This window comes from Pristis pectinata, chromosome 33, assembly GCF_009764475.1.
Source record: "Pristis pectinata isolate sPriPec2 chromosome 33, sPriPec2.1.pri, whole genome shotgun sequence".
Taxonomy (NCBI): domain Eukaryota; kingdom Metazoa; phylum Chordata; class Chondrichthyes; order Rhinopristiformes; family Pristidae; genus Pristis; species Pristis pectinata.
The window spans coordinates 2,911,338-2,927,775 of NC_067437.1; the positions used below are offsets into that span (position 1 = coordinate 2,911,338).

Here is a 16,438-nt window from a genome sequence, read left to right on the forward strand (position 1 = left end):
ATAGGTCTATCTATCTACATCTGACCACATTAGCAATGAACTTGTTTAGAGTGATTTTCACTGCAATCAGCACTAAGTAGTGAAGAGAGGATTCAGCAAAAAAAAAATTCAGTTAAATATTCCCTCCCACTCATGTTGACTCCAGATTCTTGGACAAGTTTCCTCATTTTTATTCACAATTTACTTTCTCCATTTTCCAATTATCTGCAATCTTATCTACCTACTGGACTCTAAACTGTTACACTTTGAGTGCATAACATCATGAAATGCAATTAAATATCTTATCACAAATGGCAGTAACATATTGTGGTAGTAACACCTTAAGAGATGTATCAGTGTCATCAAAAGTGTTGTTAGCAGCCTTCGCTATTTATAAAGTATGCAGATACTACTTATTTCAGAGGTGGGATGGGTGTGGCAAAAGGATTTTTTCCCTTATACTTCAATTCCTCTACTGTTCTCTCCGTCTCTAACTTACAGGTGTCAATTGACCTTGGTTAGGCGAGGTAACAGACAGAGTACCACAATCCAGCAAAATTGTTAGAATATTTATTCCTCAGGTACCTTGTCCAGGCATCCAATCCTGCATGCGAGTATTTGTAACTATTTGACCATGAACATATCCACAACCAAGCCCCTGCAAGTCCACAGCCAAAATCCAAAGCCTAATCAAGCCTCTGGAGTCAGGAACTTTCTACTGTATATGATACAGAATAATGTCATACAGCATTAATCAATCATGGGATCAAGTGAAATGTTAGCTTTTTTTTAAAATATGTGATTGTGGTGTGTTTTATGGCAGGACTAATAGAGTACAATTTGGAAAAAAGTAGATGCTGGTCTTTATTTCACCACCAGTTCATAGACTAATTCACACTCTGTGCATATTTACATGATATCAAACCTTGTTAGATAGTAAATATCAAACATGAATATGCAGCTCTCATATAGTATATTAATTTGTAATACCTTGCTAGAATTTTGTTGCAGAGGAAAGGTGCCGTAATTCTGCAAAATTAAGATGTTTCATTTCACCACAATATATACACACCAGTTTATCTTTTTTCTCTAAAGGAACAACTTACATATTTTGCGATGAATGACTTCTGCTCCTGCGGGTTCTTTGCCTTCTGAGCCTGTTCATGTTCCAGCCGCTCGATAAATGCTGCAGTCTCTGGCCTACAACAAAAGAGTATGTACACTTAAAGCTTGGCAGGAAGGCAAGCTGATCCATCCTAATACCTTACAGGCTATGAAAGGTGATCAATTAAGATTGTGGCCAACAAAAGAGAACATTGTTATGGTGTCCCATTGTCCTGTTATTTCACAAAACTATTCTTTCAACTTTAACTCTTCCATCCAAGTAACAGAGTTGGTTCATGTATAAATGAGCTGCATACACTGGAAATCTCCAAGATTAGAGACTGCCATGCCAAATTAGTCAATGTCAACTGGGATGTCTGACTGTTGTTGCGTGACCTCAGCAACCTTTGCGCTATAGAAAGGATCAAAGATATTTACTGCACTAGAGGATATTCTGCCCATTATCTGTGGTAGCAGAACAGCTATCAGCTTAACCTTATATTCCAGCAGATTTGTAGATTTTAGCAATCCAACAGCATAGCCAAATAGTTTTTAAATACTGTAAAGATTTTTATCTCTATCACCCTGAGCCTTAAACTCAAATCAAAATTGTTCTCTTCTTCATATTTCTCTAATGATTCAAGTAATTATTTTAAATCTCTGGCCTCAGTCTACTGACTGATCTTGTTGAATGTCCTTGCCATCTACTCTATGCCCTTAGTAAATTTTAAGTGCCTCAATTAAATCTTTCTTTAGCTTCCTCCAAACAAAAAGATAGGAAATAACCCAACTAGCCAATCTTTCTTCATTGCTAAGATTCTCCAGCCCAGGCAACATCAATTAGTTTCATATCTTGTGACGTAGGAAGCCAATCACCACATTGAATCCATGCCAGATCCCAGAGCACTCTTATCGGTTCACCACTTAGTTCCCAATAATCTATCCTCTCTAGGATTAATGTAGGACTAGTGCAAATGGTGGTTGATGGTTAGCACAGACTCGGTGGGCCAAAGGGCCTGTTTCCATGCTGTCTCTGTGACTCTATAACTACACCTGATTTTCCTGCCACTGGTCTTAGAGCAGCCATTTAACCTACCAGCACATTTTTGGGGTATGGAAAGAAACCAGAGCATCTCAGGGAAACTCTCATGGTTACAGGGAGAACCTGCAAAATCCACACAGACAGCAACCCAAGTCAAAACTGAACCCAGGCTGCTGGAACTGTGAGAATTAATATATCTGCTGTGGCACTGGGCCCTCTCTGTACCCTCTCTAGAATTAATTTTAAAAAAAATCCATCCCCCATGTTGATTTGGGAAAAAGTCCTGCTGGAGTGTGTACTTTAGGATAGCAAGCTCATTTACAGTACACGTCCTCCTCAGTCCAACTCAACAATGCTTACCTACCTGCTCACAGCCTCTCCATCAATTCTCTTGTCCAAGAATATCCACTTTCCACCAGAAATGACTTGTATTTTTTTTCCAAATTCACATCCCATGAATTTTATTGTGTGAACAAGTTTAATCTGCTAACCCTGATCACTCTTACCTTCTATATTTTCAATTTTTTTAAATCACCAGACAACTGAAGCAATCACCCTTTTAAACAATTTATTTGAATCGTCACAAGGAAGATAAGCACAAAGACGTAACACACAAAAGAATACTCACGCAGACGCCAGTACTGGTTGCATGAGGTGTACAGTTGTGTTAAATACTTCTAAATCCACATCTTCCACCTCCGCTCCATTGCAGGACCCAGGGACAGTTACTATGGAAACACCGATTATATTGCCAGACACATCTGTGTTAACAGTGATCACATCAGAGAGGTGAGACTCAACCAGAGAGCACTAAAGAAAGAAAATTAAAATGAAGACACAGCATAAGCAACTGAGCAATAAGTTGAATAATAAAACTGAATAATAAAAACGTTATGTAACGGTTTGTACAGAACATAAACCTTCCACAAAAGCACCTTACATGTGTAACTATGAAGCTGTATGTTTGAATTAAGACAAGAACCACCTTGGGGTTTTTCAGTACCTTTTATTGCCCGTTATTCTTGATCCCACCCTCACCCACAGATATATGTCGCTACCACTTGTCATTTTGAAACTGTCTCCAGCCCTTTGTCACCTCTATCAAATGGCTGATCTGTGCACAAATCCGCACGGACGCCCTCAGTTGGTATGCACGCAGTCACATATTTCGGCAGGAACTAGGGCAGTAAGTGATCAATAGGAACCAGAAGCCTTGGCTTATTCAGTTTTCTTTCCCATAACCAGGGGGCCAAAAAGTTGCTACAATCGAGATTAACATACTACAGACTAGACACTGAAACTTGAATCTTCTGGTGCATATACCTCAGTGCTATACCTAACAGTATTTCTAATCATTAGGCCCTCTGAGCCTTACTTTTTCATCTGAGTAATCTAATTTTGCAGACTTCTCCACAATAATCAATCACAAGAAGTTTACTCTCTGGGGCTGGGACATTCCAGGGATCTCCAGGACCAACAAATGATCGAACACAAGGTCTAATTTTATCTGCTAAAAGAATCCAGTTTTATCCTCCACAGTAAGGTAACATAAACTGGCATTCAGCGAGTAGGAACAGAATCTAACTTGCTCCCAATCTGTTAGCAGCTACCAGGCAACCAGGCTCATGCCATTTTAAAACAAAAATAGTATTTTAAAAATATTATCTGTGCATTTCATCAGTCACACTGTAGTGTGGATTGCTCATGCAACCATAAAGGAGGAGTTAGCAGATCTGTCTAAGGACGCATTCCTTTATCCCATAAAATATTATGAGGGCCACTAATTAGCAATGATGGAATAAATTGTATTTTGATATGCTTGGTAGAAATATTAATGATATGTTCTAGTTCACATTCATAATTGTGATCATATTTGCACATAATGAAAGGCACAACTCTGCTGGAAATCTGAAACAGAACCTTTGCAGGATCTGTGGAAAGAGCAGATGAATTAATGATTCAAGTCGTCACCCTTTGTTATGAAGGTTTTGTTACGAGGGCACCAAAGTTATGAAGGCTTCACACCCAAAGTACTAATCTCTAATCTAATGAGTCTCTCACAGATGTTTTCAGATCAGCACAGTATATTAATCATTTTCTTTATGTAGTCTGCTATTCCACAAGATGAGAAAGACAAAGAGAATAAATTACAGTCCTGCTCTTGCACCGTTTTATAAAACCTGCTTAATTCTAACCATCAATCTTTTATTTAATTCATAAAATTATCTTTGAATTAGCAGGAACAGGAGTTAATGTGCACATATTAAATACACATAGCCACCATATATGTACATGTGGTAAATGATCATGGTGAGGACATTCAACACAATTTCTCTGGAACTTTTGAACAGACACAATATAAAAGCAGTTGTAGAATTTTGTGCCTACGTTTGGTGCTGGGAGATTATATGGATGTTGGAAGAGATAGGAGTTATGTTGGTGAGCGCCAGTGAGGAATGAGAGGAAATTGAGAGGCAGGGGTAGATTTTATCAAACAGCATTTTCCAGACACAGCTCCTGTCAGCAGCACAGACAGGAAGAGAGTGCCAGAGATTGAGAAACACTGATGAAGCAGCTGTCAGACCTAGCAGCCACGTCTGGGAGAACCACTTTACATGATGTATTTCAGCAATATCAGGTAAATATTAACAAAGACCACGATGTATCATTCAGCTTAGAGGTCTGTCTACAACAGCAAATCTTTAATGCAAATAGGAAGATTGAACTGCAACACAAGATAGAAAAGTCATTGCCAAATGATGCACTAGAGGGCATTAATATCAGGCAGGCAGAAAGTTTATCAGATGTAATACTTTAATGCTGCAACGACTGAGTACCTAGGTCTAAAGCAGACTTCTGAGTCAGTATAGAGGGAACTTCTTCTGGCCTCTAACACATAATGAAACTGATCAATATTAGAAACATAAAAAACCTACAGCACACTACAGGCCTTGTATTTTTCTCAGCTCCATGTACCTATCCAAAAGTCTCTTAAAAGACCCTATCGTATCCGCCTCCACCACAGTTGCTGGCAGCCCATTCCACGCACTCACCAGTCTCTGAGTAAAAAACTTACCCCTGACATCTCCTCTGTACCTACTCCTTAGCACCTTAAACCTGTGTCCTCTTGTGGCAATCATTTCAGCCCTGGGAAAAAGCCTCTGACTATCCACACGATCAAGGCCTCTCATCATCTTATACACCTCTATCAGGTCACCTCTCATCCTCCATCACTCCAAGGAGAAAAGGCCGAGTTCATTCAACCTGTTTTCATAAGGCATGCTCCCCCATCCAGGCAACGTCCTTGTAAATCTCTTCTGCACCCTTTCTATGGCTTCTACATCCTTCCTGTAGTGAGGTGACCAGAACTGAGCACAGTACTCCAAGTGGGGTCTGACCAGGGTCCTATATAGCTGCAACATTACCTCTCGGCTCCTAAATTCAATTCCACTATTGATGAAGAACAATACACTGTATGCCTTCTTAACCACAGAGTCAACCTGTGTGGCTGCTTTGAGCGTCCTATTAAAGCAATAAAAGCGCAGGTCGGGCATTCCAGTATCACTTCCATGGCCTTTGAAGAGCACCACATGTACATGGACATCATTTAAAATGAGGACATCTAATCATGATAGCTCAGTATTTCTGGTTAAGAGCTTTACAGTTCCTCCAGTCTACACCCCATCACTCCTAAAAAGCACATTACAATCGATTTAATGCCCCCACGCCAAAATTTCAGCTACAAGGCCAATATGCAAGCCCCAAGTGCTACTGTCAGCTTATCCATCCATCTTGGGCATTACATCCAAGCCTGGAGTTCACATACGCAAGTACTTTTATAAGTCAGCTCATTGTGACTAGGTTAATTTTCTTCATTCTCGCTTTCAAAAGTACTTATAGTGATGGTGAGGCCTCAAGCGCTACAATGGTACAGAATAATTAACTCAGCAGAGTTCAGTGAACCTCTGTCTTAGCTACACTTTAACCCAAACAATCCGTTGTCCAAGAACAAAAGTAGCAGGGTAGGCCAGGAGGCTTCACGTGCGTGCTCCTCTCTTTAATAAGATCATGACTGATCTTGTACTTCAATCCTGCTTTCCTGAATTAACCCCAGATCCCTAGATATCTAAAAATCTATTGAGCATAGTCCAATACACCATATATAAAACTGTCAGCACTGTAAAGAAGGAACAATGGCAAAGGACCAAGTATGGAGTTGATTCCAAGATGTGGGTCATGCCAGGAACATATTTTCTGTAGAAACGAAAAGACCAGCAACCTGATCTCCAGCAGAGAAGGTGACCACATCAGAATAAGGTGATGGCATCCAGTAAAGACTGCAAGAGCAGCTCCAGTATCTGGTTTTAATTTAGATTGCTGTCAATATACAGTGCAACATCTTCACTACTAATATGGCAGTGTGGAAATGATACATAGTAAGAAAATACAAGATGCAGTTTGTGAAACACGTGGTGGGTTAAATATATCTGGTTGGTAAACAGAAATACAATTACATCACCCTAGTGGGGCAGGGGAAACATGCTGCTCTAATCAAATAACACCTTTGCAAAATGTGTCCCGATATATCAGACTTCAGACACAATTCATCTGTCATTGCATCACTGCAGCTCACGTATGCTCCAAGTCAGAGTCAGAACATGGAAACAAGCCATTCAGCCCACCACATCCATGCTGCAGTGGGCACCCAACCATATTAATCCCATCTTCCAGCACTTGGCCCATGGCCTTCTATACCCAGGCAATTCAAGTGCTCATATAGATGTTTCTTGAACACTGTCAGCGGCTCTGCTTCCACCACTCTTATCAGGCAGTGTGTTCCAGGTACTCACCACGCCCTGGGTGAAGGTGGTCCCACTCAGATCCCCTCTAAATCTCCACCCATTACCCTTAATTTACATCTTCTAGTTTTATCTACCTCTGACATGAGGAAAGGTTTCCTGCAGTCTGTCTGTCTATAGATAAGATATCTTTATTAGTCACATGTACATCGAAACACACAGTGAAATGCATCTTTTACGTAGAGCATCCTGGGGGCAGCCCGCAAGTGTCGCCACGCTTCCAGCGCCAACATAGCATGCCTACAACTTCCTAACCTGTACGTCTTTGGAAAGTGGGGGGAAACCGGAGCACCCGGAGGAAACCCACACAGACACGAGGAGAACGTACAAACAGTGGCGGGAATTGAACCCGGCTCGCTGGCGCTGTAAAGCGTTACGCTAACTGCTACGTTACTGATACTCCTCATAATTTTCTACACCTCAATCACGTCCCCTCTTAAACTCCTCTGCTCCAAGGAAAACAGACCCAGCCTCTCCAGTTTTTCCTCAGAACTGACGTGCTTCATCCCAGGTAACATCCTGGTGAACATCCTCTGCACCCTCTCTCACATCTTTCCTATAGTGTGGTGACCATAACTGCACGCAGGACTCCGGCTGAGGTCTGACTAATATTTTATACGTAAGGCAGTCCCATTATTCATTTCCGCACCTTCAGCTCTTTTCAAGAATCAATCACGCAGGCAGACACAAAAGCTCTCCAGTGCCCCATCCAAGTTACTGCTGCCAAAAGGAGCCCAGAAACCAGTTGTCAGCAGGTTACTCCACCAGTGATCCACACAGAGCAAGATCCTATCAGCTGATGTCCACAAACTTGCTCTTTCCACAAGCAACCACTAGATAGCGATCATGAGTGGCACTGGAGACAAAATTGATAGAGGTCTTTCTTAGACTTTGATGCATAAAGAAGCAACCAGTTGAAATAATAGATTTTTCATCTGGCACTGCTCTGCTGGTCTGCACTGGGAGAATGGGACGGAATCTTAGTTACTGGTACTCCATCAAATTCAGAGCAGAAACATACAAAACTGCTGAGAGCAATGGTTTGCAGAATAAGACTACATGCTTTAAAAGGCACTCAAATGACACTTCAAGGGAAAAATAAAGCTACTAATTCATCTCCACTTTTGGTGTACAGAAGCTTATTCGTTCATTTTCGCCCCCTTGCACCTGAACGCCTTGTGCTACAGTCAACAGGCTCCTTCTGTTGTTGCTTTGCAACATGACTATCCTCAATATATCCCACAGCAAAGATTTTCAGACTTTCTGGGCCATTACCATCACATCTGAACTGCTTCAGCTGTTTCGTACACAAACATTTCCCTGTAAGGGGCACAAAGCCGTGATCAGAAGTAGAAATCCTAGCTAATCTTTCATTCTACCCCAATTTATAGGTAAAAGGGGAATTTATTGTGCTGAAATAAAGGAGCACACAGATTGGTGCCTTTATCAACTAAGTCGTCAGAGAGGCTCAATACTGAGGCTCTTAAAACTCAACTGGTGTTTCAGTTTGTCTCATCTGTTCAATTTTTAAATCTGCTGTTGATTCTTCACCTTAATTTCTCAGTGAGAAATTTTAAGTTAGTCAGTACATATTCACTGAGATGTATTATCCTTGGTTTCTGATTTGAAACTTCACAAGTAACAGATGAGATTCCCCATCGTCAGACACCACTGAATGACTTTACCTGTGATCTCAGGCAGCAGCTGATTAAACCAAGAGGGGCTTAGTTGGCAGCCCACCACCAGTAACAGTCTGTCGACCAAAAAAAAGACAGGAATTGCTACTGTTGTCTATCCTTTAACCAATCCTCCATCCATGTTAATATGGGCCCTTATTTCATATAGCATTTTATTTAGTACCTTATCAAATGCCTTTTAAAATCCAGATATACTACATCCACTCATTCCCTTTTATATATCCTGATTGTTACATTTGTCAAACATGATGTTCCCTTAATAAAATATTGCTGACTCCATCTAGTTATATTATAAGTTTCCGGTGGTCTGTCACTACAGCCTTAACAATGCATCCACCAATGTCAGGCTAATTGATCTATAGGTGCCTAGTTTGCCTCTCCCTCCTTTCTCAAATGGCAATGTGACACATATTTTCTAATCTGCTGGAATTACTGGAGAGAGTCCAAGGAATTTTTCAAGATCATCACTTACACATCCACTACCCCTGCAGCTACCTTTAGTAGAACCATTTTAGGCCATTAGGTCCAGGGGATTTTTCAGGTTTCTTTACTGATATTAATTATCCTGTTCCTCAATATCATCATACTCTTGTTTTTCCTTTATTGCTGCTTCAGTTATTAGGTCCTCTACAGTGAAGATGGAAAATACTTAATGCCTCTGTTTCATTATACTGTGCAATGATATCATCCATCTTTTTCTCCATAAGACACACAGTTCATGTTTATTATTCTCTTCCTTTCTACATAACTGTAGAAACTCTTTAATACTGCTTGCTACTTTACTTCTATAATCTACCTTCTCCATCATTTTTTGGTGGTTGATCATTGCTATTTACAACTCTCCTAATCCTTTGCCTTTTTTTTATTTTACCCCCATCAACATTACAAGCCTCTGCTTTAAATTTAATATCCTTAACCTTCTTAGCTAATCTTGGATCTATTACTTTTCTAATGGAATTTTTATTTCTCAATATACTTCCTTTATTAAACTCAAGGATATGGCAACTTTCAATGGCTGAACTTGGCTTCTCTTTTTTTTTGCTAGTTAGCCATTGTTGACTAGGGCACATCAAGAATGGCTAACTAGCAAAAAAAGAGAAGCCACGATTTTTGTTGCCTGATCCTGCACTTGAATTTACTCACAAGGCCACAGGGTGATGCCATAAGAGCAAAAGAACACTGCTGATTAACATCCGGGCATATTTTTTTTGTAAAATGGACCTTTATGAAATAAACTCATTATGGTTGCCAATTTATACAAGTTGCCAATTTAAACAAGTCACCAATTTTTTCATCTGATAATGATTTAAAAGGATATTTTAAAAAACCCACATTGATCTGTACCTCAGCAGGGAGGGGAGGATAATATTTGAGTGGGTAAAGATTAAAAACTCCTAGAATAGCTCATAGTTGGACCAAGTGGCATTTTCTTTTTCTTCCAGATTTGTGAATTTGGTGACATGGTACACAGGAAAAGGTAAAGTTATAACTGAGCTAGAGAGGGAAATGGATTAAAAAAAAATTAGCCTGGATAACCACTCAAAACTGCTGTCCAGAAACCCCAACTGGAGATGCAAATAGACAGTACAGAACTTAGATACTAATCCTTCTCTGCACTGACAAAGAATAACCTGCCGAACTGGTTCACAATATTCACTGCCACTGTTTATGTGTTGATTTCCAATATAAAACAAAATAATTATTCATACAATTAAACATTTTGGGTGCTGTTTAGCCTTTAAATATCTACACTATGAGAATAGCATGTTTAATTTATGCCCTGATGCTCTGTGCCTGTGATGCTGCTGCAAGTAAGTTTTTCATTGCATCTGTGCATACATGTACTTGTGTATATGACAATAAACTTGACTTTGACTGTTCAATATAATTAAAATGTTTTTATATAATTGCTGAAATATAGAAAGTCATCCAATGAGATGACTAATATATAACCTTACAAACATAATAAACAAATAAATTTCATGGCTTCTAAAATTCAAATACAGAAGTTACTGCTGTTACATTTTGTGCCCAACTACTCGTTCACCTACTTCATCACAGACCTTTCTCATCGCACATTTAGCCTCGCCATTATGCTCTATACTTAAACAATCTCATCACCTATCAAATTCTGGACCCACTTGTCATTCTCAACGATTTTCCCTTATGAGCTTTGTCTCATTTTTTAGGATTCACTGCCAATGTGACCTGTTCACACACGTGGCCTAACCTGGACCGAGATATGCTGTTAATGACACAGAAGCTCTCACTCATTGCCAGCAGTGTACAGGAGATAAATATTTTAAGAAAAATCTATCTGTGTTACACAAGTAAAACAAGCTGTAGGGATATGCAGGACACAGAATAAACCATTTATGACACTTCAGGTCTTGGTGCCAATTGATTTATTTTGACGAAGCTACATGTCTAACATTTCTGATATGCATTTTAAGTTGTGATGTCTAAGTTACCTCTTGGTTCAAAGGCAAATTAAGTGGCTAATGAAACTGAAATTTCTTATATTTCCTGGACAAGAATTAACTGGATCCAAATGAAACTGATGCAACTATTCTGTAGTTTGCTGGCCTTTTACTGTTGTGTGGAGTATTGAAAATCCTTTTGTCACTTAAACTGGTAAACATTTGCAAGTTCTTGCCAATAATTTCAGGGATAAGAACTATGAGCTATGTGTGTTAGACACGAACATTGGCTAAAGAAGGCCCCATCGTCAAATCACTCACCACTAATATGGTTTAGTGCCAGCTGTGAATCTTTTCCATTCCTGCACTCTCCAAATTTGTTGCATCCACTGGCATCAAAACTAAACTTGATGCAAGTGGTAGCACATATATGGTAATGGGACACAGATATGCCCTACTGCGATTTACACAAAGCAATACTGGTTCTAATAATAAAGGAAGGCATTGAGAAACTTAACTGAAAACAGCACTTTTACGCATCTCAAAACTCCAGAAAAACATTGCTGGGAATAATTTACCGAAGAGACTTCACCTCACTCAATTTCAACAATATCACATGCATGGTAACACGGCCATTGTGGAGCAGATCCTCATTGATCACTGACTTATTTCAGTGTGGAAGGGGGCCATTTGGCCAATTGAGTCTTTGCTGGCTCCCACTGAGAAATCCTATATATCCCATTCCTTGCTCTGTCAACAAGAGCCCTGCAAATTATTCCCTCAGGTGCCAAGCCAATTCTCTTTTGAAGCCACAGATCGTTTCCAGCTTGCAAGCAGCAAATTCTTGATCTTAACTATTTTGAGTAAAAAAGTTTTCTGACACATTGCCCCTTGTATATCTTGCCTGAAAATTGAAATCTGTGCCCCTCATCCTTGAACCACCTGCTAATGGAAACAATGTCCTTGCATTTATTCCACCAAAATCTTACACATCTCTATCAAATCTCCTGTCAAACTTCTTGCTCCAAGGAGAACAACACCAGCTTCCCCAATCTAATATTATAATCGAAGTGCCCCATCACTCATCCAGCAGACCCCTCTGGGCGTCGAGAACATACACATCCTTCCTAATGTGAGGCAACCAGATATGGGCGCAATGTTCCACTTGTGACCTAACCATCATCTGGTACAGGTTGAACTTCCCAGCTTTTGTACTCGCGTCTCGTCACTAACCCCAGGATCTTATTTGCTTTACTGAGGAACAACATTCCTGCCCATAGGCATGACCAAAACAGAGATTAATAAACTGCATGTTTGTGACAGACCATCAATAAGCTTTCTTTTAGATATTATGGGAATCAATGTGTATGGTATTTGCATGGAAAGTGGCACTGAAGTACAAGATCAGTCAAGGGGCTGAATGACTACTCCTACTTCTAACTTCAGTGTTCTTATACATTGCCCACTAACTCTCCAATTAAAAGGGGTGGACTGGTTTACCAATACGCAGATGCAAATACATTACTAGTTATTATGGCATAAATATTCTCAGTCAAGTTCTGCAAAATTGCAAGACCCATTTAGTGAGACACGAGAGATTGCAGATGCTGGAATCTGGAGCAACAATCAGCAGAGCAAGCAGTGTCATTGGGGGAGTGGGTGGGAGGAATTGCTGATATTTCGAGTCAAAACCCTGCAGCAGGACTGTAAACCCGAAACTCTGACGATTCCTATCCCCCTAACAGATGCTTCTCAACCCGCAGAGTTCCTCCAGCAGATTGTTTGTTGACCCATTTGCTTGTTACATCCGTATGAGAGGACGACCCCTGGTCTGTGATTTGGTGCATGTGTGAAGGCCCCATGAAGGAATGCCATTACCAAAGCCATATCAGCAAAGAGTGGTCAGCAATAAAGTCTATCATTGCACAGCCGTCCACTTTATTCAGCAATCACATATCTAACTCAATAGATTCAAACTAAAAAGAGAAGTTATATTTTTTTTAAAAGAAATGGTCATACACTGAGCCTGCTGAAGTGGTGCAATAAAATTTCACCATTGTTGAGTCAACTTGAGTCAAAGACACCCAATACCTAGAACACAGCAACAGAAGTAGTCCAACCAGTCACTCGAATTATTCAAGTAGATCACAGTTGCTGTGACCACGTCCTGTCTTTCCATGTTCCATATACTGCCTTTGTTCCACCATCTTCCACCAGCTAAAATAATTCTTTTAGGACTGATACAAAATGTGCTCAGCGTAATGACAATTAGTCAAATGCTTCCCTGTATTATAGTGCTCAAGTTAAAGCAGTGGGCGATGGGAGCTTCAGTGAAATGCCGTCTATAATGTAAATTTTTTCTGAAATAAGCTTAAGGCACAAGCTCACAACATGGCTTGAAGATTTATTTCAATATTCTCAAAAATTCTGCAAACACTCTTTGGTCAAGTTACAGCTCATGCAATTTTTCTGATACTTACTACTCGAACAAAGGATGATACATAATCCAAAGTAGAGCTCTCACTGCCCAGTTTCCTTGGGATTCTAATTCGGTACAACCCGTCTGTACCAGCCATATCCTGTGGGAATGAAAAAAGACACAAAAGGTTATGAATATCCAAGAAAAATATTGATAAATGAAGATACATTTGGGCAGATGGGTAGCTTGGGTAGGTGGTGCGCTCCTTCCACTGTTCTCACAGGGCTTTTGTGTTTTCCTTATGCAGAGTGGTCAGGCTTTCAATACTTCCCAAATGCTCCTTCTCCACTTTGGGCAGTCATGGGCCAGAGATCCCCAGGAGTCATTGGAGGTGTTCTTCAAAGAAGCCCTGAGCATAATGTTGAATCTTTCTCCCTGTCTACCTGGTAATCACCTCCCACTACAAAGTTTGAAATAGAGGATCTGTTTTGAGAGTCTGGCTTTAGGTGTGTAAACAACATGGCCGGCACAATGTAGCTCACTGAGATTAACTAGTGACTCAATACTGGTAAAGGACAATATCGAGGTACGCTTGTCCTTCCAGTGAATTTGAGGTTACACTAACATTAAGCAAAAATGCAATATGCTTAAGTTGTTCTCTTCTTACTACCATCAGTACCAAAACCAAACCTACAAACACCTGTACTTTTTGAACGTGAACTTGGAAGGCCAAAGGTGGATAATTACTGGAAGGTGCAGAGCTTTGTAAATGCAGACAAAATTTATCATAACAATAGTTTTTAAAACATTCATTGTGTTCAGAAACCAATTTCTGAGTAAAACACTCATGAAATCACTACTAAACATACTGAGAAGTAAACGTGGAGAGCAAAATAATTTTCTGTGCGTCTTCATTGATCTTATATTTTAATAAAGCAGGAAACAATTATCAACAAAAATAACTCAATAATAATGTTGTTAAGCGATCTTTGGGCTCATTTAATCTACTTGCCCCAGGTAGTGACCCGACAGCAACATGTTAACTTACCAGCTAAAGATTGCAATAATGCTTTTTGTTTAAAAGCTGATCACCAATTTATAGTGAAAATAAAGAGAGTTAAGGCTAAAGAAAACAAAATTCATATTTGATAATTTGAAACTACTTCTCCTTGAGAAATCCAAGAACATATTATTACTTACTCTGAGTTTGACCCTTTCATCCTCTGTCAGTTGCATCTGAGTTAGAGTAAGGGCGTTTTCACGGCCTGGTCTCCATAACAACGTACCCCTTTTTTTATAGTGCACACTGTCATCTACAATGATAAAACAATCCTTTATTGTTCTGTGATGGGCTATAAAACTAAGGGTTTCTGTATTTCATGAAGCACGAGTTCAGAATATTGCTCTTGGGTACCAAGTAACAATGTTGGCTGAAACTTTCTCCATCTAATTGCTGCTCTCTCAACTGAGGTCAGTTCACCCATAACAACCCACTAATGCAATCACAGCACGGTAATAGGAGGCTGCTTGCTGCATGCCACAAGACCATACCAACTCTTTTGAAAAGCAGTTGTTAGTCCAATTGCATGCACTTATCCAAATCTTGACAAATTATTTCTCATTCACATACTTATCCAATTTCTTTTCATGGTAATTAGTGAATCTCATCCATCAGGCAATACTGCCAAAGCCTAACCAACTGCCAAATTATGTTTTCTCTTCATGTTGCCTCTGGTTCTTTTGCCAATAATCTTAAGTCTGTGTTCCCTGCTTATTGCATCTTCAATCACAGGAAATGTTTGATGCAGCAGCTTTTAGTGCATGAAGCTGCCAAGAGATAAGGGTACCCACTGTAATGATCTTAACCCCATATTGTAACAACCTTGACCCCATATTCATAACTGAAGATTAATTCTCATCTTCTTGGTAAACTTACCAAATTCAAATGAGTGTTCAAGTGGTACAGACACTCCTGCAATTTCAGAATCCAGAACATCTCCAGGCTGAAAGAAAAGGAAAATAAATTAGTGTGTGTGTGCACTGCTGCAGGACTGAAGAACAGATTATTCCCCCTCTGTGTATCCAGCAACAGCATTAGGAGCCACCAGATCAGGTAAGAGTCAAAGTAGCCAGACAGCTCCAGGAGCAGTTTCTAAAAATGCATGATAAATTAAATCTGAGTGAACTTAGTTGCTTTATAATCTCAGTGGACAAAGTTTTAAAAAGTGATAAATAAGTGTCAGTAAGCATCAAATGGCAACAATCCTACGTTTTAACATTATGACTAGAAAATAAAACAAAATTTGCAAAATTCTGGGCTTTTGGAAATTGCTTCATTCTATTCTAGTTTCTCTCCAAGCACTGAGAAAAGATACATCTCAGGCAGATTTTTTTAATTGAAAGGACTACTCTATAGGAAAATACATGCAATCCAAAATATTTCATATTTTAATTACTTATTTTTAATTGGGAAAAGCCAAAGACTATGAAACATCAAGTTGAGATCTTTGGAGGGAGGGAGAGAGAATAAAAACTAGTCTCTGATCTACCAACCAAAGTATGTCTGTAAAAGAACTGGTTACCAGTTGTACTCACCCCCATACATTCAGTTGCACTGACTCCAATGAAACTGACTTTACAGATGTGAATGCAAAGGGTTCACAGAATTACAGAAATTTACAGAGTAGATGAGCATTTGGCCTATCCTGACTTCACAGTACACAACTTTACTGCTGTTCAAATACTTTAAATATACCGAGGAGTTACACTTCAGCCACCCTTTCGGTCGAATGCCAATGCCTACTACACATTGGGTAAAAACAGTTTCTTCTTCACTCCCTTCTCAGCCTTCTACTAATTAAGTTAAAACTACTTTCCCTAGTTATTGATTACTGTCAAGGAAATGTTCACAATGCTCC

The 16,438-nt window shown here is 39.6% G+C and overlaps 1 protein-coding gene across 3 annotated transcripts in view; it reads right to left on the reverse strand.

Moving 5' to 3' along the window:
• The window catches only part of emc10 (ER membrane protein complex subunit 10), a 44,557-nt gene that overhangs the window by 16,258 nt on the left and 11,861 nt on the right, over positions 1 to 16,438 (reverse strand). For all 3 annotated transcript variants that reach the window (XR_007958523.1, XM_052043107.1, XM_052043109.1), the window contains exons 2-6: positions 15,457 to 15,523; positions 14,721 to 14,833; positions 13,582 to 13,680; positions 2,754 to 2,935; positions 1,086 to 1,179 (exon numbers count right to left, since the gene is read on the reverse strand). Coding sequence is in view for 2 of the 3 variants with exons in the window: in XM_052043107.1 (XP_051899067.1) it covers positions 1,086 to 1,179; positions 2,754 to 2,935; positions 13,582 to 13,680; positions 14,721 to 14,833; positions 15,457 to 15,523 (555 nt within the window). In the remaining variant the exon portion in view is untranslated. The remainder of the gene's footprint in view (positions 1 to 1,085; positions 1,180 to 2,753; positions 2,936 to 13,581; positions 13,681 to 14,720; positions 14,834 to 15,456; positions 15,524 to 16,438) is intronic.